We start from the raw sequence: 26491 nt of genomic DNA, 5'->3' as shown, positions 1-26491 counted from the left end.
TGTCATAGAACTTGTACTGAATCCTGATGCAGTTTGGAATTCCTGTGTGATGGTCTGGATAGATGCTGGCTATTATACATTACGACCCTCTTCAACTGTCAGTGGTCTTTGTCGGTCAACAGATAAGGTCGGCCTGTACACTTTTGTGCTGTACGCGTCCCTTCACGTTTCCACTTCATTATCACATTGGAAACAGTGGACATAGGGTTGTTTAGGGGTACATGTAAGTGACAGCCAATCACTTGACCACGTTCGAAGTCTGTGAGTTCTGCAGAGAGCCCCATTCTTCTCTCTCACGATGTTTAATGACTACTGAGGCCACAGCACAATGCACCTAATACAAAAAACTTATGTTTTTGGGGGTGTCCGGATACTTTTGATCATATAGTGTACGTGTAAAAAGTTACAATAACATCCGACCATGTGTTCTGGGTGCTTCATTTTTTTTATTATTATTATTATTTTTATTTCCACAGCTTACTGCTTTACCGTTTTAGAAATGTTTACTCACTTAATATTTTCTCCTGTGTACTATTACTACATGAGAACTAACGAACTTTCAGTTAAGTGTTCAAAAACAGTCATACATGAGAATCATTATATCATGAATGTTCCGTAACTGTAGAACAATGTAAGAACGACTGACAATGTCAGTTTTTATGCACCACAAATTGCACAGATAACTTATTTTCTAATAGCCCATCAAGTCTGCCATCTGAATGTTTGTGCATTGCTTAGCAATAAAATGAAACAAATGTGGAAAAGCAAGATCAGAACTGTCCCATCAAATAAAAATAACATCTAACAATTTTTTAACAAACCTTAAGAGGGCTGTCTTCTTTACTGACGTCATGGACTTTCATGCTGTGCACGCTCGACAATATACAGTGTAACGCAATTTTCTGAACTTTACATCGGGCCATCAAATCTGCTATGTAGCTAGCAAAACCTCTGCCACTGTCTCTTACAATCAAAATCAATTCATAGCAGATGATCGTAAGCAGTTCAGTACTTGCTAGCTGGACCTACAGACAACAATCAAATTAGCATGAGGAGTTATACTAGACAGATAAGGTGAAATAATGTACAGAAAAATACCTTGCGATTTCCAGATATCTCCTCCTGTGTCAGTCGCATTTCTCCTAAATTGGGATAGTAGCTTCTTGCAAAATAAAGGCAAACCAGCAGCAGAACTTCCAAATACATGCTGCTTCTATATGCAGCACCAAATTCTCCACCACCAGACGGTATTTCTCCATGAAAATTTCTTCCAAATACAGATTTACGGTGTCTTGCTAACAACATCATCAGTCCAGATCCACGTGCAACATTTGCTAGCCCTGTTGTCGCAGTTGCACACAGAAACATCCTGGAGTTGGTCAATAGTATGTTCCTCAATGTACTCAGTGCATATAATGTCCGATTTGAGTCATAAACAGCACAATATAAGAGCATATGAGAATGTAACTGATGAACTCGCAAAGTAGTGCTTGGAACTTTGCTGGCAAGACTCGGCTTTTCTTCTGAATCCTGTATGAAAAAATATTATTTTGATTCTTTACTGCAACAATCACTGTATTATGGGAATTTCTGTTTATACTTATGATGAAGAGTTATGAGAATTACTGACATCACATTAAAAGAGTAAAATCAGAATATGTCTCAACATTTAAAACCATGGCACATATAAATGATTCCAGTCCTGTACACTTTTCTCCTTTTGTTACAAGCATACTTCCCCCAGTATCATAAACACATCAAAAGATCATTGATAAAGAAGCGACAGTCATTTTACATTTCCTGAAAAGCAAAATAATGAAAACTGTGTGAAAATGTGAATTAAAATATCACTGTTACACAAGATATCATTATATTACATGAATATTATGTGTCCTTTCCTAAACATTAGTTACATTCAATTCTTTTTCTATGAGAACAATAACTTTGATAAACTTTAAAATCTGTTTCTTTTCTTTAAGTTCCTTCATTCCTTTTCATCAGACCACATCTTCTGGTCTGGAATTTGTATGAGTACTCAAACAGAAATGTCTAAAATAAAATATGAACTCACTGAAAATATTTCCTGGTAAGATGAATGTGGAACTGGTTCTTGAATTAAATCTTGTGATTGGATTACAGAGACAATAACTGTTAATGGATTTCATGTTTCAGATGCAAAGATCCTATTTTAATCAGCTAAAAATAAATAGGAGAATTCCAAGCAGGGCTTTTTTTCTGGGCTGTAATCATAAGGTGAAATACTAGTAAGAGAAGTTTGAAAATTTTTATTATGGAACAAGAAGTCATGTAATTTTTTCTAACAAGATGGGAAGAACTGCTACACAAACATATATCAGGGCCTATCAAATGAAAACAAGTCAGATGGAGAAACTGTTCACTATTTCAAAAGTAATTGCCACAACTGTTAACAAATTTATCCTACTGTGAGATAAGACAGTCAAGCCTTCATGGAAAAATATTTGTGGTTGCCTGTGGAACCATGTTTGAACCCAGCCATGCACCTCTTCATCCAAAGCAAATCAGTGGCCATGAAATGTCCTTCTTCAGGGCCCCAAATATATGGAAATAGCCTGAGGAGAGATCAGGACTGTACAGAGGATGTGTAAGGGCTTCCCAGTAAAACATCTGCAACATAGTCGAAACAACCCTGGCAACATGTGGAGAGGCATTATCCCATAACAGAATGCTGCTGTCCATCAACATTCTAGGGCGTTTGGACTTGATGGTGCACTTCAATTTTTGCAAAGTGTTCGCCTACTGCTGTGGGTTAATTGTGGTTCTGTGGTCCAGAAAGTCAATGCACAGTGGGCCCTAGCAGTAGAAGAAAAAGGTCGTCAGGACTTTCCCAGAGCTGACATTCATGGCTTTGGATTTTTTTGGTGGGGGTAAATCCACGTCCTTCCATTTTTGGCTCTGACACTTGGTCTCCAGCTCAACATGATAATACCATGTTCCATCCCCCATGAAAACATGGGGCAGGAAATGATATTCTCCATTTTGATACCACTCCAGGTGCTGCAGTGACGACATTCTGTTCAACTTCTGCTCCTCCATCAGACTGTGGGAAATCTACTTGGCTTAGATTTTCCAGGACTGTCATGAAGACGTGAGCAGTACCACTACTGGTGCTCAGCATGATTCAAATGCTTTCCATTGTCCACCGTCATTAAGTTCTGACAGGAGCATTCACCGCAGCAATGACAGAGGGGATAATGACATTAATGAGCCTGTCCTGGCTGACTGCTGTCTTTCAATGACACCTTTTGCATATCATTTATTTCAAGCAAGCACACGTGTGTGTGACATACTACATTCGTCATATATAGTAGACATTTGGGCAGGAAGTTACTGAATTTCACTTCCTGACACTCATTCCACTGCACTACACATTGCTGTTCCTCTTTCCCGGCCTGCATAGTTAAGTCAGATGCACACACAACTCATTGACCTCATGTCAAGTACGTACAACAGACAAATTGCACAGTGGTGAATGTTTGCTCTGTTCCTTCCTGGCTCCCAACAGATGACACATCTATACACACACCTACCTGCATCACAATGCCTATACAATGTCCGTTACATTGTGTCTCTTGTTTTCATCTGACTGCGTCTTATAGTATGTCCAAATGATCAACAGTGACAATTATCTTAATTTTGCTCCAGTTCTATGCTAGTTATCAACATCTGAAGAGGGAAAGGAATATCTGGAGCAACCTTTGTGAACTCCATCCAGCAGAGCATGGGCATCTGTGAGCTCCTGAGGTCACCTGCTGGTCAGATCACCTAATAAATTGCCCACTAGGTAGCTTAACATATAACACACGACCTTGTGGCCTGAGCACGTTGAGTAGTAATGATTCTTGCCATTAACAGTCTTCTACTTTGTAGCGAATGTGGACAAGAGCAAGGGAAACTGCCGTGAGTAGCCTATTACCAATATCACTTTATTGTGAAGAATAGTTTTTGTTCACTGGAAAATTAGATTGGTGCTTTGTGTGCCAATATCAAGAGCAAAGTGTAACAAGATGTAAATTTGAAGCACAGAGCATTCATACATAAATAGTCTACCTTTCCTTCAGGAATAAACAAACTATCAGAAGAGTTTCACGTAAGTAATTTTTAGATCACTACTTTGACAAATATGCATCCAATGCAGCATTGCTACCAGATAACAATGAAGTACATACCACAGAGACAATTAACACTCAGATCTCTTTCAGTAACCTGCTCAAAAGCTATATGTGCGCCATCACTGAGGGCTCAACAGGAGAAGCAGTAACATAATTTGAGAGAGTTCACTTTTCCACGTAAACTGTTTCTCACAGGATACACAAATAGGTATATAACTGGAAAAACACATGAAGCAAAGGGGTCACATTTTTGTTGCTTATTCACTAACATTTAATGGGAGCACAGATGTAACAGACTTAACTTCTGTGAGGTGCTGACTCAGAAATGCAGGTAATTGAGGAAAACTTAGATGGGAGATGCACAGAATATATAACCTACAGTTATCACATTTTTGAAGTGATGAGTAAAGTTCATGAAAACATATTCATTGTAGGGTAACATGACATGCTGTTTGGTGGATTAGTAAACACAAAGTTCTTAGTGCTTCTCTGCAGTTTGGTAGGAAATCACCCTATTTTTGGAAATGAACTGAGAAGCACAGCACTAAGTGATGGCAAATGGGCAGCAGACTTAGCGTATCTTATTGATATAAAGAATTATGTAAATAACTGAAATATCTCTCACTGCAAAGAGGGAATCTACATGTCTAAGGGTCATTATATGTATGAAAATAAATGCACTTTTATCTCGCTGAAAGATTTGCACTTACCCCCAAATTTATCTTTTATGGTACATCAAAAAACTCTTGTGCGAGTTTGCTGGAGTTTCAAAACAGGATTTGACTATCTAAACAGTATAGGAAATCAAGTACTTTATTTAGAAAGCCTTTTACACTTGCACTGGGAATTGTACTTCTGGTAATGCAATAAGAGAGAATTCTGATACTAAATTTTATTCTACAAGACCCACATTAAAGACCGAGGCCAAACACTTTAAACTTGTAAATAGAAACAAATCACAAATTTAATACAGGTTTTTTGACACTTGGTTTGAATTTTATCTGTTCAACACAACTTGTTAATACTGTCTATAACTGGGCACACGATAACTGTAGAAATGTGTAGAGATTATTCTCCACAATAAGCAACTGAAAGTGTAGAAGAAGTTAAGGGAAAGGAAGGTCAGTTTTTAATGATCTTTAACATTGTAATGAATGAGGCAGATGAGACATCCAGGCAACCTCTGATGCAGGGGCCTAACTATCTGAAGATTCCAATCGGAGACAGAGAAAGACTCCAATCAAATCCCGACCGCCCTCCCCTTCCACGGCTCTATTTTATGTATTTTATGCCTCAATTGGGACCAGAGGTAGATGCAGAATAAAGATGCTTCTCAACAACAGAGCTGACAAATGGACACTTCAAATGGAGATGTTGGAGAAATTAAAACAATAAACATTGGGTACTATCAGAAAAAACTTTCTTCACACATACATGAGCCAGTGTAATATGGGGAAAGTGGGCACTACAGAAGAACTATGTAACTTGTAAAATAATTCAATTTGTAAAGAACCTGAGCTGGCCAGTCCGGGGTACAAACACAATCATACAACATTCTGCAGGAGGTTAAAAGAGAGCTTGCTCACGGGATGAGACTTCAATGCACTTCAGAACAGCTTTTGAATGGTCACTCAGTACTTGGGTTCCAAGTGCTATGACTCTTTGTTTGAGTCATAGCTGGTAGATGCCTATCCACGCACAGCCCTAGGGCACAGTGGAACGCACATCCCACTACCACTTACACAGGCTGCTTTCCTCTAAGGTGCACCATGGACACTGGACAACTATGCTTCCAAAACATCAGTCATTAAATGGCAATGACATTCACTTGAGTGTTCCCATCATTGTTCACCTGCCAATGTCAATCCTCTATTGGTCTCACAGCAACAATAAAAAAATGTTGCAAAGTGATTCTGGAAGATTTAATCAATATCATGATCTTATTTTGTATTCCTTCTATAATCACAATGACAAAACAAAATTAACTGTTTTGTAAAGGGTAACTGAAATTCACTAGCCAAGGTTCATTATCACATAAATTATTGCAATGAACTCTAGTTACATTTCTACTGCTTGTGCATCTACTCCATTTATTATCAGTTTGCAAATGTTACACTCAAGTGCAAGTCTACTGTAATCATTAAATGTAATAAACTTTAATTAACAGCAAATGTGGGGCACTGACCACATCTATCACTACAATGTTGAGGTCATTAGAGACAGGTGAGAGTTGGGAGCTAATGTGTGTTGACACAAGTGGTCCAATTATCTCTCTGTGGTGTTATTAAAATTAGCATTGTTTTATATTTTAGGTCTCATTCATACTGTAAACAAAGTTTCTTCTGTTGCAGACTTCATGCTATCACATTTTTACGGAAATGGATGCATAATATAGATAAATGAAGACACTGCAATCATAGTATGCTAAATCTTTAGAGAAACACTATATATCATACCTGATCTTTTTCTTCAAAACTGCTGACAACTTTATCCAATACCTCGTACAATATTTGTTCAACTATCTCCTTGCTGGTTGTTACTTCCTTCCCCATTTCAAGACAGCTATTTTCAGCAACTGAATCATCAAAGTCGGCTAGTACATCCTCTCCAAGTGACCATCTTCTAACAACACCAGTGCTATCCTCACAACTTTCTGATAAATTACTGTCAGAAGAATTTTCTTCTTCGTCTCCACAACTGAGACTAGTTTGGCTCCCACTGCCAAGTTTCCTGTAAGTTCCATTGGGCAGTATGTCAGACTGTAGAAATTCAGCACTCTTGCTCTTTTTGTGAATTGCAATTGTGGAAGCATTGCCAAAAGCAGCCAATTTATTTCTCCCCCGACCACTTCTTAACTTCCAAGAGCGACCAAACCTAGGCAATTCACCAGGGTAACTTGATGCCTCAGGTGTTTTACTGTGTGAAGTAGCAGTAGAGTCTTCCTCAGTAGCAGAATCATTTGAGTTTGTATTGCTGCTAGCAGATGCAGCAAACGGATTCACAAATAACGATATATTTCGACAGCTGGAAGGAGAATGTGGTTGCAATACATCTGGAAGTTTCATACAAGAATCTTTGTCTGCGATGTGGCATTTTCCATTACCACCAGCTGCCAGTGTTGTCATTGTATAAACTCTTCTTGCAAAAGCATCACCATGTCTGGGAGCAGAAGTACTTGACACATGATAGATAATGTGGCCATCAATGGAGCTTATGGCATAAACTGGAGGCACATCAGTAGATGACAGGTTCTGTGGACGGTCACGCTCTTTGACACTGACATGCAGTACACTAACACGAGCTGTGGCTGGATCCAATAGCATCAGCAGAAGAGGATCTATTAAGCGAGCAACATCACCACGAACCAACGAATGAAGTAGCCATGTCTGGGCCTGTAGCCGTAATGGGCAACTCTCACTTTGCTGTAACTGGTCTAGCATTTTCAGTAGACACCTGCAACATTAAATCACGTATATGGCACTAGTTATTACAGTGCTGCAAAGGAATAATCACTTAAAATGTACAACAAAAATTTCTGGATATTATGTGAAATACGTGGGTGTGCTTTACAATGAATACGAGAATGAAATTTTATTCCATTGCGATACCAGTTTTCATTTATTTTCTATGCCCTTCAATGTTTTAACCTAAATGAGAAAGACAACTCTGCAAAGTAACCTCAACCTTGCGAAGTATAAGGGCTTGTGAACATGTATTTCACAAGATAATTCATTGTGGAAACAAATTTCCGGTCCTTGTTCTACATTTTGACAAATACCGTGAGAGAGGAGGGTGAGTAAAATGTAAAGAAATTAGGACATTGTGAGTTTCATAATTTGCACTAAAATCTCTACAGGGCATTTGATGTTGCTGGTACCATGCCCCATAGGGAATAATTTCAGTTTTTCTTCTGGTTAATCATTAGGGGTTTTATAATGTCACAGGAATACAATAATAAGCTGATGAGAGAAAGTAAGTGTCTTGAAGAAGAAAATATAACTAGTGGAAATATGAAACAAACCTATTTACTTTTGATACACCCTAGCACTGTCAGAACAGTATTAAAAAAATTTAAAAAATGTCAAGACACACTTGGAAACCACAGAATAACCTATTTGCTTATGGTCAATGCTCATTATAAAACTTAATACTAGTTTAAAATGCCAAGAAGTTAACATTAATTTTCTGCTATTCAGCTTTTCATACTACTATATTGAAATTTTAATTTCAGTTTCATAGTGTTGTACATCTAAACACAGGGGAATTAACAATCAGTACCCTTTCAGCATTTTCTCACTTGTTACACTGCTTGAAAAAAATTTGTGGCTATTTTCTAAAGAGGCATGTTGAAAAAGAGGCCAGTTTAGCTTAATTTCAATACTTCTTCAGAAGGCACTCTTTGCACTGCAAGTTTGTAATGCAATAATTATTTTCACCATTTTGTTAAAAAACAACATGTGCGCTAACAGGTATTTCCCTTGGCAACTGTTGGCTAATGAAATGCATACCACCAGTTCGATTCCCACCTCGTAAAATAATTTATCACTTACAATTTGTACTCCTGGAGTATTTTGGGACTTATTTAATCATGGAATATTCGAATTCAACAGAATATTCTATATTTGTACAAACAGGAGCACAGACTGCTGAGGCACACAGTACAGCTCTGTATGCACTTTTACGTTTTCTCAATAAAGATGCTGACAGCGTGAAGTATTTGTTCTTTTTTACGAACTTTTTATTGTAACTGACACTCAATACTAAATGACATAGTAAGTTGGAGATGCTGGGTATCTCAGACACTGACACTGAGATTGACAACTATACTGACACTGCCATGAATTCAGTAATGCTACACACAGAAAGTTTGAAGTGGGATACACTTGCAGACAGACGACACGCTAAATGGAAGGGGCTGCTCACTAAATTCTGAAATCCAATCTTCACCAAGGACAGAGAGCATATATTATTACCACCAACTTTGAAATCGTGCAATGACCACCATTCAAATATAAGCATAATTAGAGCTCGTACTGAGGCGTTCATACAGTCATTTTTCCCTCATGTGATACGCGAGTGGAACAGAGGGGGGAATATGACTTTGGTGCGAATTGTGCCCTCCGCCACACACCGCTTGGTGGCTAGTGGAGTATATATGTAGATGTAGATGTAGATGTAGACAAAAATCATCACCTTCATGGGCAGAAACATGACTATAAACAATATGGTCTGAATTGTCAATGTACAAATGTATAGTGTCCATAAATAAAGTTCCAGTTTGCAGAACAAGAACCACTGCCCAGAATTATGTAAAAGCATATTATTGACATAGGGGAAATGTCATTGGAGGGGAGGGCATTGGAATTTGACCAATAGACAGCGCTGTAAGCATTAGAAAATGCAAACCAACAGCTAGTGCGGCACACAGCTGTTCCTCGGTTTGTGTCCGAGATACCCAAAACGACTGTCTCCACAAGGGATTGTGCACTGCTGGTAAAGCTGTTTTATAACAACAGTGACAGTGCATCAGCAGCCCTACAGCAAGGGTATGAAAAAAGACACTGATCTGGTGTCCACTACAGGGCTGGAGTAAATGATTACAAAGTTCAGAATGGCAGGTTCTTTTGAAATTCAATGTGGCAGACGTATGACAGCAGTTGATCCAACATCTGTCAAAGATGTGGCCACAGTACTGCAAAAGGGCTCAATTGGTGGTGTGCAAACCTACAGTGCAGGGGGAATTGCCCTAATGCTGGACATGTCTGTGAGCACAGTGCATAAAATCCTTCGAAACAGCCTGCATTGTTATCCATATAGAATTACTCATGTTCAGGAGTTGCTTCCTGCTGATCCGGCAGGAAAACAAACATTTGGCTTTTTTTGTACTACCTCATTCTGCAAAGATGACTGTGTGGTTCAGGTTGATGGCATCATTTACTGTTGGACTGTGCTTTTTGAGGAAACGAGTCCTGCAGGTCCAGTTACCTGTACAGTCACTAGTAAATGCTATGAGAGTCTTTTGCATGCCAACACCATTCTAACTCTTCACCAGTGTGGATGTGTCGGTAGAATCATTTTTATGCAGCATGGCCTTCCTTTGCACATTCTACAGCTATTGAAGCAGCTGCTGCAGAGACATTCCAGAAACGTTAGAATTATCAGCTGCCATTTTCCTATCGCCTGGTCAGCTGGATCACCTGATCTTAATCTGTGAGACTTCTGGCTATGGGGTTATCTGAAAGATACTACATTCAGTGCTCCAGTTATGAACGTAGCTGAATTGAAGGCATGCACTGTACAGCAAACCCCGAGAAACTCCAGTTTGTTTAAAAAGATATTGTTTCTCTGTTTAAACTTGTGGCTTTTACGATGGACAGCATATTGAACATGTCTTGTGCCAGTTTCATGACAATTAGAGTCATTTTGCATGCCATGGGATACTTAAAAAGCAATGTCATTTTGCTTTTTAAGCATTTTTTTACCCTCAGGACTATCAAAAACCAGTATCATTTTGCTTTGTATGCGGTTTTTGACATCGGGACAATTAAAAACTGATTTTTCCCATCTGTTGTGGTACGACCTTGCAGTGGTGGATGGGATTACCTAACTAAAGCCCGCTTCACGTAAGATGGCCCTTCCATGCATAAAGGCAGAGCGATAGGGAGGCATGGAGGGGATGAGGTTTGTGCATGCATGGATGGCAGCAGAGAGCGGGCAAACGAAGTCAATGTTGCCGAATTGTGTTGCTGCGGTCAACAGTCATGTTCATTTGCCTTTGGTACATATTAGACGTACAAATCTAAGAGGGAATAACACATTTTAAAACCGATTTCGATCACTCGTCTACATGAGAGAAATCTTACTTCCTACTTTTGAGTCTTGAGGTTGTGTCCACTGGTCCACAGCAATTGTCTATGTGACATCGGAAGGCGAGAACAGCTGATTCAGCTTTGTGAAGACATCAAGCACAATTTTTCTCAAAAAGGTGATTGTCTAATGACAAGATCATCAAAATAATTGCCATTTATTGCAATTTGGACTGTATTATAAGTAAAAATGTAATACGTAATAAAATAAACTTCAGACTAAAAACCGAAATCATTATATTTGTTTGACAACTGCTTCTATTCTGTATAATTTTTTAAATGTGTATAATGAGTGTATGTGGGTTTGTTTCACTGCTGTTCAGTGTAAATCACAATGCATAAAAAAGAATTTGTGTTAGCAAACACTACTGCAAAAGACTATCGTAAAAATTTTCAGTTTATTATATTTTTCAGTGTCACCAGGCATTACGATTTAGTATAAACTCATTCGATGTTACAGTGGGAGAAGACTTTATGATCCATTGAACAAACAAACAATCAGCCATCTTCAGTGAATAACTCGATGGAATGCGGACTGATAATGTCGAAAACCATCGACATCTTGACAGGTTTTGTGGAATCGGTGTGACCGATATCCCGTCTGCATTGTATGTTGAGTGGTCGCGACGCACCCAGAGGTAATTGGGTTGCTTGTTGTTTTTATTGAGGTGGCTTGGGTATTGTGCGTCTGTGTATCGAGAAGGGAAAGCCTCGAACACGTGTTGGTAGTTGTATTTTCAAGACCGCTAGCTTGCAGCAGACAGCGAATTGGCTCATAGAACTATGAACTGTTTCACTGTACGGTGATGGTGTACACTTATCACTGAGTAGACAAGCAATAGTAAATTGAAGGAACCATTTAATGAGCTACACATAGCTAAACCAAAACTTGATTCATCAAGGTGATGAGTGGCCGATTTAAATGTTAGGGAACTTAGCGGGTCGCATGTGGTCAACGCCTGAAGAAGTCAAGATTTGCTTTTAAATTGTAACTTAAGGTTAGTTGAAAAGTGGCGGTGACATTTAGGATTTTTGTTTGATTTTTTTATTACTTGTTTCCGTATTGTGGGAAAAGATAATATATTTGCTGGCACTCAGGCACTGGTGATAACCAACGTGTATTGAGATACCTAGAAGGAAAATAAATCCAATTTTATTGGGGTTAAAGGAAACCTTCCAGTCTATTTAATTGGTATCTAGTGTAAATATATCTATAGAATTTTTGGAAGTATAAACGAGTGTAATTCAGAGATATTGATACAGTGGAGTCAATATCACGTATAATATGGTGTTTTTAAATGTGCTTGGTAAAAGGTTCTAGAAAGAATGAAATTATAAATAATCTACTGAAAGTAGATCTTCTCAATATTAAAGAAAAGATTTCAACTAGGGGAAAAAGCTTCCTAAATGATGAATAAGTTTAATTGAAGTAACTGAATTATTTACGGAAAGGCCAAAGATTTTGCTACTAATAAAAATTCGTTATTCTGTGACGCATGCGAAGTATCATCACTTACATATTATCACTGCGTCGAGTTGGAAAAAATATTTAAGGAAGAATTAAAAATGTTTTAATTCCTAACAGTAGTGATGGAAGTGTCCATAAACAGAACAATCGTTTCAAGATGGTAGACAGATTGGTATTTTAGTATAAGTAATAAAATAGTTCCGAGTTTATGTCAGAGAGTACGTACTGTGTTGTGAAAAGCTCGTTGCGAAAGATAACAATTGCTAAAGTGCGCGTCATTTATGACGGCGGCCGAGTTTAGGTTCGTTCTGCGCATCTGACGTCACAAAACACAGTCAGCCAATGAACAGAGAACGACGTTACCAGAGCTTGACTGCAGTGCAGAGCACGGACGAGTGTCTTCAGTTTTAGAAATGTTCAGTCATAAATAAAGTAATTGAACAAAAGCAATGTCTTGACAGCAGACTTTCTTTTATAGAAAGTTTGGAAAAAGCATTATTTATACCAAATGCTTCATATTCTATTAATTAATTAAACCAAACAAGCAATAAGCCTCCTAATAGCAATAGCAAGGAAAGGTGTTTGTATCATTCTCACTAACCGCTTGTTCGCAATAAAGAACAGCGGTACTTGTTTACTTCCTATTATACTTCGACGAAACATGAGTAATTCATAGCCATACCAACAGTGTTTGTCAGTATTTTGCGTTATGTTTTAAACTCCTCCGGGAGTTGTATTGAACGACGAGCTGCATTAGCGTAATGGTTAAAGCGTATGGCTGCTAAGCAAAATGTTCCGAGTTCAAACCTTGTTCAGTGCTTAATATTTTCTTCATTTAAAAACAATATTGAAGTGTCTTACTTCATGAATTTTATTCATTTGAATGTAATTTTTTGAAATTTCTATGGCAACTAAAATCGACCATACGGAAAGTATATGCTATGGACTTTTACCTCTGCAAAGTCTTCAAAATTTCGTGTAATGGTTTACTACATCTAATGCTGCACAATAACTGCGTTGAACATCGAAACAAAATTAAGTCATTTATGGGGGGAAGGTATCAGTCAAGATGATGTGTAAAAATCAAATTTTTGGGCCAAATAGTTTTTGTGAAATCGAATGATAAAGTGTGTCAAAGCAGTTGAAACACCATGTGTCTGCACAGGCGAGCAGTGCAATGATGACAAAACAGCGCACATCGCGGAATGCGGGGAGCACGCCTCTGTAGCAGCGAAAGGATTAATGCGGCCGTGGTGGCTTTACTTCATACACTGCGCGCTCCCACCGAAACGTAAGTTTGCGAACTATACTATGGTGCTGCTTCTCTTGGCGCGTACAAATGACAACGCAGCAATCTCCCTTGTCTGGGCGGGCATGCGCGAACCGCCAAGATAAAAGAATTGAACTATAGTTGGATGTCGCATTTATCATCACGCAAGATAATCAGGTACTGAAATTAAAGTAATTTGCTGCTATGACGATATCAGTATTGTAGACAACAAGAGTGGTTCATTAAAAAGGCCCATTTATTCACTACTGCTTAACTTCAGTAATCATTGGCGTGTGAATATTGTTAAGTGATTATTCGTAGTTCTATCGTGGTTTGGTACGATGTCGGCGTCGTGTCTAGGCAGGGTGTTGTTCCCACTCTTTGGCAGACAGGCTGTTTGCATGGACAGCGGTTGAGGTGGCTGCAATATTAATTGTACTAAGGCTGATTTCGTATCCGATTAGTCCATTGTCAGTGTGATTGCGGCGCGGGCTAGATTCTTGTCGTCATCAGAGGCTCCTCTCCAACTGGAACCTTCTGCAATTAGATAGCGTTCTGCAGTCTTAACATCTATTTAAAAATAAGAAACTGTACTTAATTAAAGGTGTGGTGGTTGACTGGTGGCCTAAGTACTTTGCGCAACAGCATACTCTGCAATAACGGCATAGAGACGTTGGTACAGTATGATCCCTTGTCGTTGTCAATCAATCTTTGGTACTGCCAGTCACAGACCAGTACAAGGTACATTAGAAAATTTAAAAAAAGGAAATGGATAGGTTAAAGTTAGATATAGTGGGAATTAGTGAAGTTCTGTGGCAGGAGGAGCAAGACTTCTGGTCAGGTGAATACAGGGTTATAAATACAAAATCAAATAGGGGTAATGCAGGAGTAGTTTTAATAATGAATAGGAAAATAGGAATGCAGGTAAGTTACTACAAACAGCATAGTGAACGCAAGATAAATATGAAGCCCACGCCTACTACAGTAGTACAAGTTTATATGCCAACTAGCTCCGCAGACGACGAAGAGATTGATGAAATGTATGATAGGATAAAAGAAATTATTCAGATAGTGAAGGGAGATGAAAATTTAATAGTCATGGGTGACTGGAATTCGATAGTAGGAAAAGGGAGAGAAGGAAACGTAATAGATGAATATGGATTTTGGGAGGGGGGGGGGGGGGGGGGGGGGGGGGGAATGAAAGAGGAAGCCGCCTGGTAGAATTCTGCACAGAGCACAACTTAATCATAGCTAACACTTGGTTCACGAATCATGAAAGAAGGTTGTATATATGGAAGAAGCCTGGAGATACTAGAAGGTATCAGATAGATTATATAATAGTAAGACAGAGATTCAGGAACCAGGTTTTAAATTGTAAGACATTTCCAGGGGCAGATGTGGACTCTGACCACAATCTATTGGTTATGAACTGTAGATTAAAACTGATGAAACTGCAAAAAGGTGGGAATTTAAGGAGATGGGACCTGGATAAACTGAAAGAACCAAAGGTTGCAGAGAGCTTCAGGGAGAGCATTAGGAAATGATTGACAAGAATGGAGGAAAGAAATACACTAGAAGAAGAATGGGTAGCTTTAAGAGACGAAATACGGAAGGTAGCAGATGATCAAGTAGGTAAAAAGAAAAGCGCTAATAGAAATCCTTGGGTAACAGACGAGATACTGAATTTAATTGATGAAAGGAGAAAATATAAAAATGCAGTAAATGAAGGAATACAAACGTCTCAAAAATGAGATCGACAGGAAGTGCAAGATGGCTAAGAAGGGATGGATAGAGGACAAATGTAAGGATGTAGAGGCACATATCACTAGGGGTAAGATAGATACTGCCTACAGGATAATTAAAGAGACCTTTGGAGAAAAGAGAACCACATGCATGAATATCAAGAGCTCAGATGGAAACGCAGTTCTAAGCAAAGAAGGGAAAGCACAAAGGTGGAAGTGGTATATAGAGGGTCTATACAAGGGCGATGTTCTTGAGGACAATATTATAGAAATGGAAGAGACTGTAGATGAAAATGAAATGGGAGATATGATACTGCGTGAAGAGTTTGACAGAGCACTGAAAGACCTAAGTCGAAACAAGGCCCCAGGAGTAGACAACATACCATTAGAACTACTGACAGCCCAACCATCTGGTGAGCAAGATGTATGAGGCAGGCAAAATACCCTCAGACTTCAAGAAGAATATAATAATTCCAATCCCAAAGAATGCAGGTGTTGACAGATGTGAAAATTATCGAACTAACAGTTTAATAAGCCATGGCTGCAAAATACTAACACGAATTCTTTACAGATGAATGGAAAAACTAGTAGATGGATGCCAACAAAGTATTTTCACACACTGAGGAGAAAGTTGGCGACTGAAATTTCATGAGAAAATCCTGCCACAACGAGAAACACCATTGTTTTGACGATTGCCACCCCAATTCACGTATCATATCCGTAGCATCTCTCCCCTATTTTGCGAAAATACGAAACGAGCTTCCCTTCTTTGAACTTTTTTGATCAATTCAATCTGTAGTGGATCCCACACCTGACAGCAATACTCCAGAAGAAGGCAGAAAAGCCTAGTGTAAGTAGTCTCTTTAGAGGACATGTTGTATTTTCGAAGTGTTCTACCAATAAATCACAGTCTTTGGTTTGCTTTCCACAGAACGTTACCCATGTAATTTGCAATTGTAATCCTGAAGTGTCTAGTTGAATTTACAGCCTTAAGAACTGCGTGTTTTATTCTGTAAACCGAATTTAGCAAATTCCTTTTAGTAATCATGCGGATGACCTCAGGGTTTTCATTATTTAGAGTCAATTGCCTCTTTTCTCACCATACAGATATCTTCTCTAAGTCATTTTCTAATTTGTTTCAATCTCTGATGACTTTATAAGATAGTAAATCACCATATCATCTGCAAACAGTCTAAGTGGGCTGCTCAGATTGTCTCCTAAATCGTTTATTAGATCAGGAACACTTCCTTGCAAACGCCAGATATCGCTTCTATCACTTCTGTTTTACTCGGTGATTTTCCATCAATTACTACATACAGCGATCATCTTGACAGGAAATCATGAAACCAGTTGCATGACTTAGACGATACTCCATAGGCAAGTAATTTAAGTTGCTTGTGAGGGACTTCACATTTATTGCCGTCACATGACATTTTCATTTGCAAATCACACTAAAACATTTACAGAAACACATTCACAGCCATATAGCTACAAGAAAGTAACATCAACATCTGAATGAATAAATCGGTCACTCTGTGAATGAAATTGCATTGTCGCAAAATATGGCAACAGCGCAGCACGTGGGAGAGAGATTCTCCCAGTCCAGTTTGTAACTCGCAGCTAGTTGCTCGAAGAGAGAATGAATCTTATTGGCTACTAGCAGCTAATGGTGGGGGATGCGTAGAACGACTGAAAATAGGGCTCCCTTCCAATATGACACGAGCTATAACAGTGCCAAAACTGTTCACTGCTGAACTTGTGCGATTATACACATTGAACAGTATGGATGGTGTAATGTGCAACTCATTCAATAGCTGTCAAATTGCAATTCATCTGTCATTTCCAGCCAACCCCTTTTACATTATGACGCTTACAGTGCCATCTATTGACAAATTCCCTCCCCCCCAAGTGTTTCATCTGCTTGCGTCAATAGGTCAATAATATGAGTTTTGTATTTGACATCATTCTGAGCAGTGGTTCTCTTTTTACAGCATTTTGAAACTAGAACTTCAATTATGAACAACCGGTACAAAAGCGTTGGGGAGTCAGATGCAATGCAAGTATCCAGAAGTGTTTTCAGGAGATGTTGGCCCGGATACAACAAAATGGCTGAAAGATTCAAGCTTGTTGCTAAATGAAACAGATGGGATGATACATACTGCCAACATCTACATTTAGGATGGCACTTCCAGCAGTGGTTTGAGAACAACAAAGAGAAGATAAATGCCGAGTCAAATTTCACACCGGTGATTAAGAAACATTTGGCAACAACCAGCACGAGGTATACTACCCAGCTTCACAAAAGAAATCTAGGTGCCAGCAATCATACTCATCGCAAATGGACAAGCAGACCTCTAGGTCACCAACTGCCACGAAGTGCAGAGAACTCATACAAGTTGTGATTGGAAAGTTTTAAGAATGGATCCGCTACTGCTTACCAGTTTGGCGGGCAGCTACACGGAGGGAGGGGAGTGGGTCATTACCTTGTCCTTGAATGCCCGCTGACAGGAAACTGTTTCCTTTATTCAGCTCATTGTGGTAGCTGGTTGAGTGTGGGTCCATTAGGGCTTGTTGCCGGATTCTGTCTGTGTGAAAATGGACGTAAAAACGGAGCAACGAGTTTGTGTGAAATTTTGTTTTAAAACTGGGAAATCAGCTTCTGAGACTTACGAACTATTAAGAACAGCTTTTGGAGATAATTGTATGAGCCAGTCAAATGTTTCTGTCTGGTTCAACAGGTTTAAAAATGGCCGCAAATCATTTGAAGACGAACCACGATCCGGCTGTCCTTCCACCTCAAAAATGAATGAAAATGTTGTGAAAGTTCAGGACTTAGTGCACTCTGATCATGGACTTACAATTAGGTAGATGGCTGATGAACTTAATTTAAGTTTCTATGCAGTTCAGTCAATTTTAACTGAAGATCTGAACATGCATCAAGTGTTCGCAAAATTCGTTCCAAAAATGTTGTCAAGTGACCAGAGACAATACGGACTTGAAGTGTGGCAAGAACTGATTAATTGGACTAAAAATGACCCAATTTGTTAAATAGGGTAATTACATGTGATGAATCATGGGTATATGGATATGATCCTGAAACCAAAGTGCAGTCTTCGCAGTTGAAGATCCCCCCCCTTTCAGGAACCGTGCATCATGAATTTACCCCTGGAGGACAAACAATTAACCAGGAATACTACAAATGTGTCCTTGAGCATTTGCATGAAAAGGTGCAGAAGAAAAGGCCTGCATTGTGGAACGACAGGCGTTGGGTGCTACACCATGACAATTCTCCAGCTCATCGTGCCTTCTCCATTGTTGAATTTTTGACCAAATTCAACATTCCGTTGCTTCCACAACCGCCATATTCCCTTGATGTGGCCCCTGTCTCCTAAACTGAAATTTTCACTGAAAGGGAAGCGATTTGACTCGATTGAAGACATCCAGGCAAATACAGAGAGTGTCCTTAACACACTTCAGGAAAAAAATTTCCAGGAATGTTACCAGAAGTGGAAACACTGTTGGAGTCGGTATGTTCAGTCAGAAGGGGATTATTTTGAAGGAGATACATCACAGTAGCATGTGAGAACCACCACTGTACAATCACAAGCCCATTCATAAAACTTTCCAATCAGTCCTCCCAAATGGTCCTTGAGAAAAAGAAAGGTGGCAATTGGTATTTCTGTGTTTATTACTGGGAGTTGAACAAAATCACCACAAATTATGTATAGCCACTGTTATGAATTGATGACACCTAGGACTGTCTGAATAGCATGAGGTATTTCACTGCTATGAATATGGAGACTGTACTGGCAGAACAAAGTTCAAAGGATGGAGACTAGAGTTTAATGGTGAGGTTCATAAGGCTGACTGGGAAAAAAAGATTGCTTTCATGAAGAACCATGGTCTATATGAGTTCAAAGCTACACCATTTGGTCTGCGCAGTGCTCCAGCCACATATGAATGCATGATGGACAAGCTACTTTGCTATCTGAATGGGATTATTGTTCTCTCAAAGACATTTGAAGAGCATCTAATGTGCCTGGCAGCTGTGCTGAATTGAGTCCATCATACAGAACTTTGCCTGAAGAGAGAAAGTGCTTCTTCACTGACCAAGAAATAAGTAAGATGCGGTATATAGTTAACGGAAAAAGGCTCAAGCCTGATGCAGAAAAAGTAAAGTCATAATAGATTTTCCAACTCCTCTGCATATTCAGGATGCAAAGGGTTCCTCAAAAAGTGCTCTTATTATAGACGTTTCATAAAAGATTTCAGTCATAAAGCATACCCATAACAAGAACTCCTGCAAGGACTCAGCTAATTTTCTTGGAATGAGGTGCAAGAAGGATCTTCATGTATATTTAAGGAGGTACTGGCATTGTCAAAAATCCTGGAACTTTTGTATGAGAATCCCAAGATGGAGCCAAGAACTGATGCTAGTGGTTACAGAGTAGGTGCAGTTCTAGTGGAAATTCAGGAATAGGGCAGAAAGGGTTTGCACATACCTCCAGAATACTCTTCGTGTATCGAGAGGTTATAATTAAACTGATGGTATTCCAAGGGGCGCAGTGGAGGCTGTATACATCGCTGGATGCTGAAACATCTTAGGTATGTTATTTAGTCGGAGCGCTCACAGAGTATGCCAAAAAAAAAATATAATAGTTCCACTTTTCCCACCAGGTTAAAATACAGCACTCTAAGCAGTTAGAAAGTGAAATGTTTCCTGTTTTAACATCAGCTTGATGTTTGTCACTTCATAACTAGTGCTGAGATCTTTTGCAAAGTGACTATTGGTGTAAAGGGTTAAAAAGGTTGATGATTTCCGTACAAAACGCCTTGGCTATTGAGAAGAAAGATATTGCATTGCTGGTAAAGTTGTTTAATCAGAATGGCAGCAATAGCAACAATTCGTTGCAGTAACACCACCAACAGAAACAATTGCAAAGAAGCCCCATGCAAATAAATGGGCTATGACGAAATTTGTATGAAACAGGTGAATTAGGTGGTGCAGCAGGAAGAGGGGGTGCCCCATTCCCATGGCAGTTTATGAAGTTGCTGTAGTTACAGCTAACTGTACGGCACATGACTCAAATTCTGCAGTCAGTGCTGAAACTGTGTCACATGAACTGTTACTTATGAGGTTCTACTCTGCCACATGTTGTGCAAGGACATCCACTGCACTCAGCTTTAGTGACTGTGTGTTGTTGTTTAACAAGCTCCTTAATTCTCAATCCATTTTTCTTCGAGGAGATGACACCTCATGGGCCTGTTAGGTGTACAGTGAAATCTGCATGTTTAAGGATGTCCTTGTGCAACACATGATTACAGATTTGTAAGAACGGAACTGTGTCCACACCACTATTTCCATGCAGGATGGGGCGACACCACACTTGCCAGGTGAAAGATTTGCCTTGAGAAACTTTCAGTAATCTCTAGGAAATTTCAAGATGTGTAGCCTTCCAGATGCCCTGACCTAAATTCATGTGACTTCTGGCTGTGGGCATATCTTAAAGATCATGTCTGTTAGGGATGTGTCCGGACTACTCCTAATCCGAAGGATAACATACAATGACATATCATTCTGATTATACCGGATATACTATGAGCAACTGTCGACCATGTCGTGTTATGGGTACAGCATATTGCTGACTCGGGAGACCATACTGAACACATGTTGTAACTTGTGACCATATCATAATAAATGTGACAGAACCACTGTTATAATGTGTTTTATAATTTCTCCCCTTTTCCTACTCCCACACCACATTCTGACTGCTTACAGCACAATATTTTCACCTGGTGGCAGAAAGCGGAACTATCACTTTTTTTTTCAGCACACTCTACAAGTGCACCAATTAATGAACATACCTATGCTTTTTTAGCATTCTGTGATGTTTAAAACCTGAACTGAAACACTCAGAACACCACCAGTTTAATTATAACCACCCAGTACAAGAAGAATTATTCTACAACTGAAAAAGTGTGTTTCAGTTTACTGGGCAATCAGCAAGCTCTGATCCTATTTATATAGCAGACCAGCATTTATATAGCAGACCAGAATTTATATAGCAGACCCTCCACTGTTGTGACAGAACATAATTCTTTATGCCGGCTGACAAGCCTGAAGAAGCCATCAGGCTGATCATGAAAATGGGCACTGCAGCTTGTCACTGTTATGCACACATACACTAGGGTACCAACTGCCTTTTGTGGTATCTTTGGAAGAACACTACAGTGCTGGTGATAGCTCAGTCATTGCTGCATTGAAAAATACTGCAAGTGATTACAGAGAAGGCCCAGCATTATTGAAGACCATAGAGGCCTTAGTGAAAAAAGAAGTTGTAAAAAGGAAAATTTTGACTAATAGTTGAACAGTGTATAAAATACAGGGTCACTCTAAATGATGAACACTTTTTCAAAAATTTTTATGTATTCAAGTACAAATCCAAAATGAACAAGCTGTATATCAATGAAAAGAGGAAGTTTCAAAGTTTTTGGCACGCGCCGGAGGGCGGGAGGTGACGGTTTCAGAAGTGGCCGGTACAGTTCGCATGACAATAGGGCCATCATTCCATTTCACTGTGAGTTGTCAGTGTAATGGCAACTGAGGAGCACCAGGTTTTCTGCGTTCTTGAGTTCATGAAAATTGAGTCGCAAATTGCAGTGCAGCAGGCATTTTGTACCAAATTCGGTATTCAACCACCAACTCGCAAAAGCATTAGCCATTGGTTTAAGCAATTTAAACAGACTGGGAGTGTGTGCAAAGGAAAAGGCACAGGCCGACCATGTGTGTCAGAGGATGATGTCAGACGGATTCAAGGAAGTTCTGTGCACAGTCCCAGTAAGTCCACCAATAGGGCCAGTTGAGAACTTGGAATATCCCAACCAACTGTACGGAATGTTCTGTACAAGCCCTACCGATTACAACTTATGCAGGCTCTCGACCCCAATGACAAAGAGATGCGTCTATCATTTTGTGGTTATGTACTAGCAAAGATGGAGGATGACGCATTTCTACAGCGTGTAATTTTTAGGGATGAAGCAACGTTCCATCTTAGTGCAAGTGCGCGCGCGCGCGCGCACACACACACACACACACACACACACACACACACACACACACACAAAATTGTGCATCTACAATTTGGTGTCTAGATGCACAATGCCAAGATTGCAGCTTGGTAGGTGAACAGGGGTGGGATGGGGTTGTGTTCAAAGGGTGTGTACTGGGAGAAAGGGGCATGAAATGGGAACTATGAAGATGGGTTGGGGATGGATAGCTGGGGACTAGGAGAGGGGCAACAAGTGTACCAGCAGTCTCCAAACCCTCTACCCAATAGTCTCCCCTTCCACTGTCGTGTTGCCCCTCCCAGTCCAAGCCACAATGACATCTCCATCGTGCGTCACACTTTATTGGTTCTGGTATCTGTATATTACAAACTTAGGCCATGCATCTGCCATACATTCCTCACACATTCCTATCCTCCAGTAAGTACGCATATCCTAGTTGGTCAAAGAATTTCTTCTGGAAGCTAGCAAAGTTTTCATTTCCTTTTGTGTTTGCCTGTCAGTAACTCAGTGCACCTGCTATTCTGTGAGTGGTCCCATTTACTCCTAATTTATCAATCCATGTAAAAGTATTATAAGGAGTTTACATTACAAAAAAGTATGCAGTAAACCTTGATCCACAGAAACTGGCACAAGATACTTGGTTGACATATGATTTGCCTCTGCCATTTGGTAATCGTATTATTTCTTAATAATACTGGAAGTCCATGGGAAACTGAAAAGATCATCTTTATAGATGTGCATTCAAATTAATTATTTCTCCAGTTTTATAAGTTATAATCTTACAGACCAACCTTTTTCTCATGAAATCCTTCCTTACCTGTCAAATGATCTGACTGGGTGGCAGCCTGCACCCTTGGCTTCAACTTCTCTCCCTACATGCCAGAGCAGTGAAAATTTCTCAAATGTGCTGGAGCAGTAATCAGACTGGTCAAAACTGATTGGTCCACAAAGAGATTCACCCACAACATCTTCAACAACTCGTGAACCGGGAAGTAGGTTGTGCAGTTGATGCAGGAGCTCCACACAGTGCACCTGACCATCAGGCTCCAGCTGACCAAGTTGATCCCAAAGTGCCTTCGCCACAATCTGAAAAAATGATTTTGCGTTGCTTTGTGAAACATTTTCTGTATGTGTCAATTAGTATTACACTTCATTTTTCAATTTTAACACATCATTGTTCTGTAACTATAAACATTACCAGCTTTATTTCATATATCATAGGGTAAATACATTCCAGATCATTTGCAATGAATCAAATAAATAACTTGCTTAGAGTCCACTGAATTCAAACATACTATGTTGCATTCTAAAACCACAGCTCAATTTTCAATTTCACGCATCGCCACTATGCTGCAGTTCTTAAAAATTGCTCTATTAAAAGGGGCAGACCCTTCTCACCCCGTACGGTAAGTCTCCCCTGACCCACGGTTCTGGGCGACTTTCCCAAAATCTACCCCTTTTCCTAGACCTCTCCAGTCCTTTTCCTTCACCCTTCTTCCTTCCCCTTCAACCCTTCTGCCTGAAGGAGGAGTCACAGGCTCCGAAATCTTGCAGCAGTCTTATGTGTGTGTCCTGCTGCCATTTGGTGAGCAGATTTTTTTCATCTATCCAATTAAATAAAACTATTTTGCTTGTTACAACACTTGTCAGTGAGTTTCTGTGGGGGTGTTTTCATTTTCTTCACTATGGAAAAAAGTCTCATACACAAATATGTTCATCCAAACATTGCTATAATCATAGCAAGGACTTTTAAAGTTGTGAAAATTTATGTTGTGGAAAAATTCTTAAAAAGCCAGAGAGACTAATTTATCACAAAACTAAAAGTCACAATGTAGCAGGAGAACTACGGCTCAAATCAGCATCCGGCCATCGTGATTTAGGTTTCCAGTGATTTCCCTAAACTGCTCCAGACAAATGCAGGGAGGGTTCCTTTGATAGGACAGGGGTGATTTCTTTCCTCGTCCCTGCAGCAATCAGAGTTTGCACTCTGTCACTAATGATCTTAATGTCGATGGGACATTAACCCTAAGTTTCTTTCCTTCAGTTTCCACAATGTCAACATTATCTGAAATGGGATGTGAAAAAACATTATACTTTTTATTTTACTTTTCAAAACCCTGGAATAAAATCTCAAATTCATGCAGAAGGTCAATGGTATACTTTGATACTATTCAAACTTCCACTCTGCTCCCATAATTAAAGATGACAATTTCGAGAAATGAGTAGCATTCTTATTTTCTATAGCTGTCTATCCCAAAAAGAGTGTTTCATCTCAAATCTCTGAATTGCGTCAAACATTTCTCAAACTGACATGGTTTCAACCTGCAATACTAAATTCAATACACTCATTTTGTGCATAATATCACTGTGTAAGGCCAAACAATTTGTCAGTGTTGCAACAGGTTTAACACTCATCTATTTCACTCTCAAATTTAGAAAATCGCTCAAGGACTTTACTTCAACTCAGCCAGTGTATTTCACCGAGATATGGCACACCACCATAACTGCTTTCCAGGTTCTCCAAAACGGCACTGAAATGGTGATGTCTGAGAGCATGGCTGCAAATGAATTTTGTCATTCCCTCATGTTCACACTCTCACCACATGTATTCCCCAGGTGGAGAATGCAATGTATTGCAAAACTCTTATCTGTAATGAGTAACAATTTTACTATCTCTCATAAAAGTGCCATGAAACCAATATTTTGGCAAAACATAGCCACTGCACTGTCTGTAGCCACAGAAGTGAGATTTTTCCATTGCAGACCCATACTGTCAACACTTTCTTGCACACACGCACGAATACACCCGCACACGTGCACACGCACTCATGCACACTCGCACACACACACACACACACACACACACACACACACACACATTAGAGTATCTGTCCCATTGTAGTCTTTCACTGGAACCAATTCCAGCAGTTCTTCTGTGACAAAGAAACTACTATCTATCTACTCCATGTAAGCACTTTTGCTTACGTAGCCACCAACCGAAGAGGGGCGTATTATACAACTTGATAATTAAAAGTTATGGCTAACTTACAACACAAGCATGGATCAATTCATATTTATTGTTATGAAACTTGCAAATATTATTTCCAGCAAAAGTAGAGATACAAAATATAGACATTTCTATATTAATGTAAATAAGCAGAAAATATATACAAAGTTGGTTGACTGTAAAACAGTTCTGAACAAACATAACTGATGTAAGAAAGATTACCACACTTAATTATCAACAACTTATCACTGCTGGTCTTACTTTTACATTCACTTCTAACATGGCTTCGTTACGTAGGTTAATCTAATCACATTTTAAGCTAACAGTAACTCTGAATAAAATAATCAAACACCTGTTACTGATGAAGTAGGACATAAATTACAATAAAGAAAATGATTCTCTCACACAAAAAGCAAAGAACAAGCCACTGGGTAGCAGAAAACCTTCATTTACAATTGCACATCAACAAAATTACCAGAACAAAGAATAGATCATTAGGCAATAAAAGTACAATAGGAAAGGATTTTGCTTTAGTACAGCTGACAAGAACAGATATGATCTCTCACAATGAATTTCAATAAAATACACAGACTTTGCGAAGCAAACATATTCTACATTTAAAAACCAGGACTCCTATTATTTGGCAAAAAAGAGGAAGGATACAAAATAGGAATTAAATATGAAAAGGCATAGGTCATAGGAGCCACTGAAAGAAACCACAAATCGTAAAATCTTTACAAATAGATATTTTCTACCTAGAGTCAACAAAATTGCAATCCTAATTAGAAGACCAGGTTCTACTAGTGTTATGAAATGTAAGTCATTAGCATCACACTGTCAGAGCCAACACACAAATAAGTAGTTATCACCTTGCCAAACAAAGTAAAATGGTCATATACATCTATCTGTCGGGGAAGCA

At 39.2% G+C, this 26491-nt stretch overlaps 1 protein-coding gene across 1 annotated transcript in view; it reads right to left on the bottom strand.

Annotated features, from left to right (window-relative positions):
* LOC124566579 (protein dopey-1 homolog) overlaps positions 1-26491 on the bottom strand; it is a 378074-nt gene that overhangs the window by 200082 nt on the left and 151501 nt on the right. The window contains exons 13-16 of the mRNA XM_047131121.1: positions 23383-23651; positions 6608-7604; positions 1099-1530; positions 822-1025 (exon numbers count right to left, since the gene is read on the bottom strand). Coding sequence (XP_046987077.1) covers positions 822-1025; positions 1099-1530; positions 6608-7604; positions 23383-23651 — 1902 coding nt within the window. The remainder of the gene's footprint in view (positions 1-821; positions 1026-1098; positions 1531-6607; positions 7605-23382; positions 23652-26491) is intronic.

This window comes from Schistocerca americana, chromosome 1 (genome assembly GCF_021461395.2).
Source record: "Schistocerca americana isolate TAMUIC-IGC-003095 chromosome 1, iqSchAmer2.1, whole genome shotgun sequence".
Lineage (NCBI taxonomy): Eukaryota > Metazoa > Arthropoda > Insecta > Orthoptera > Acrididae > Schistocerca > Schistocerca americana.
This window is presented reverse-complemented; position numbering and strand designations above follow the sequence as displayed.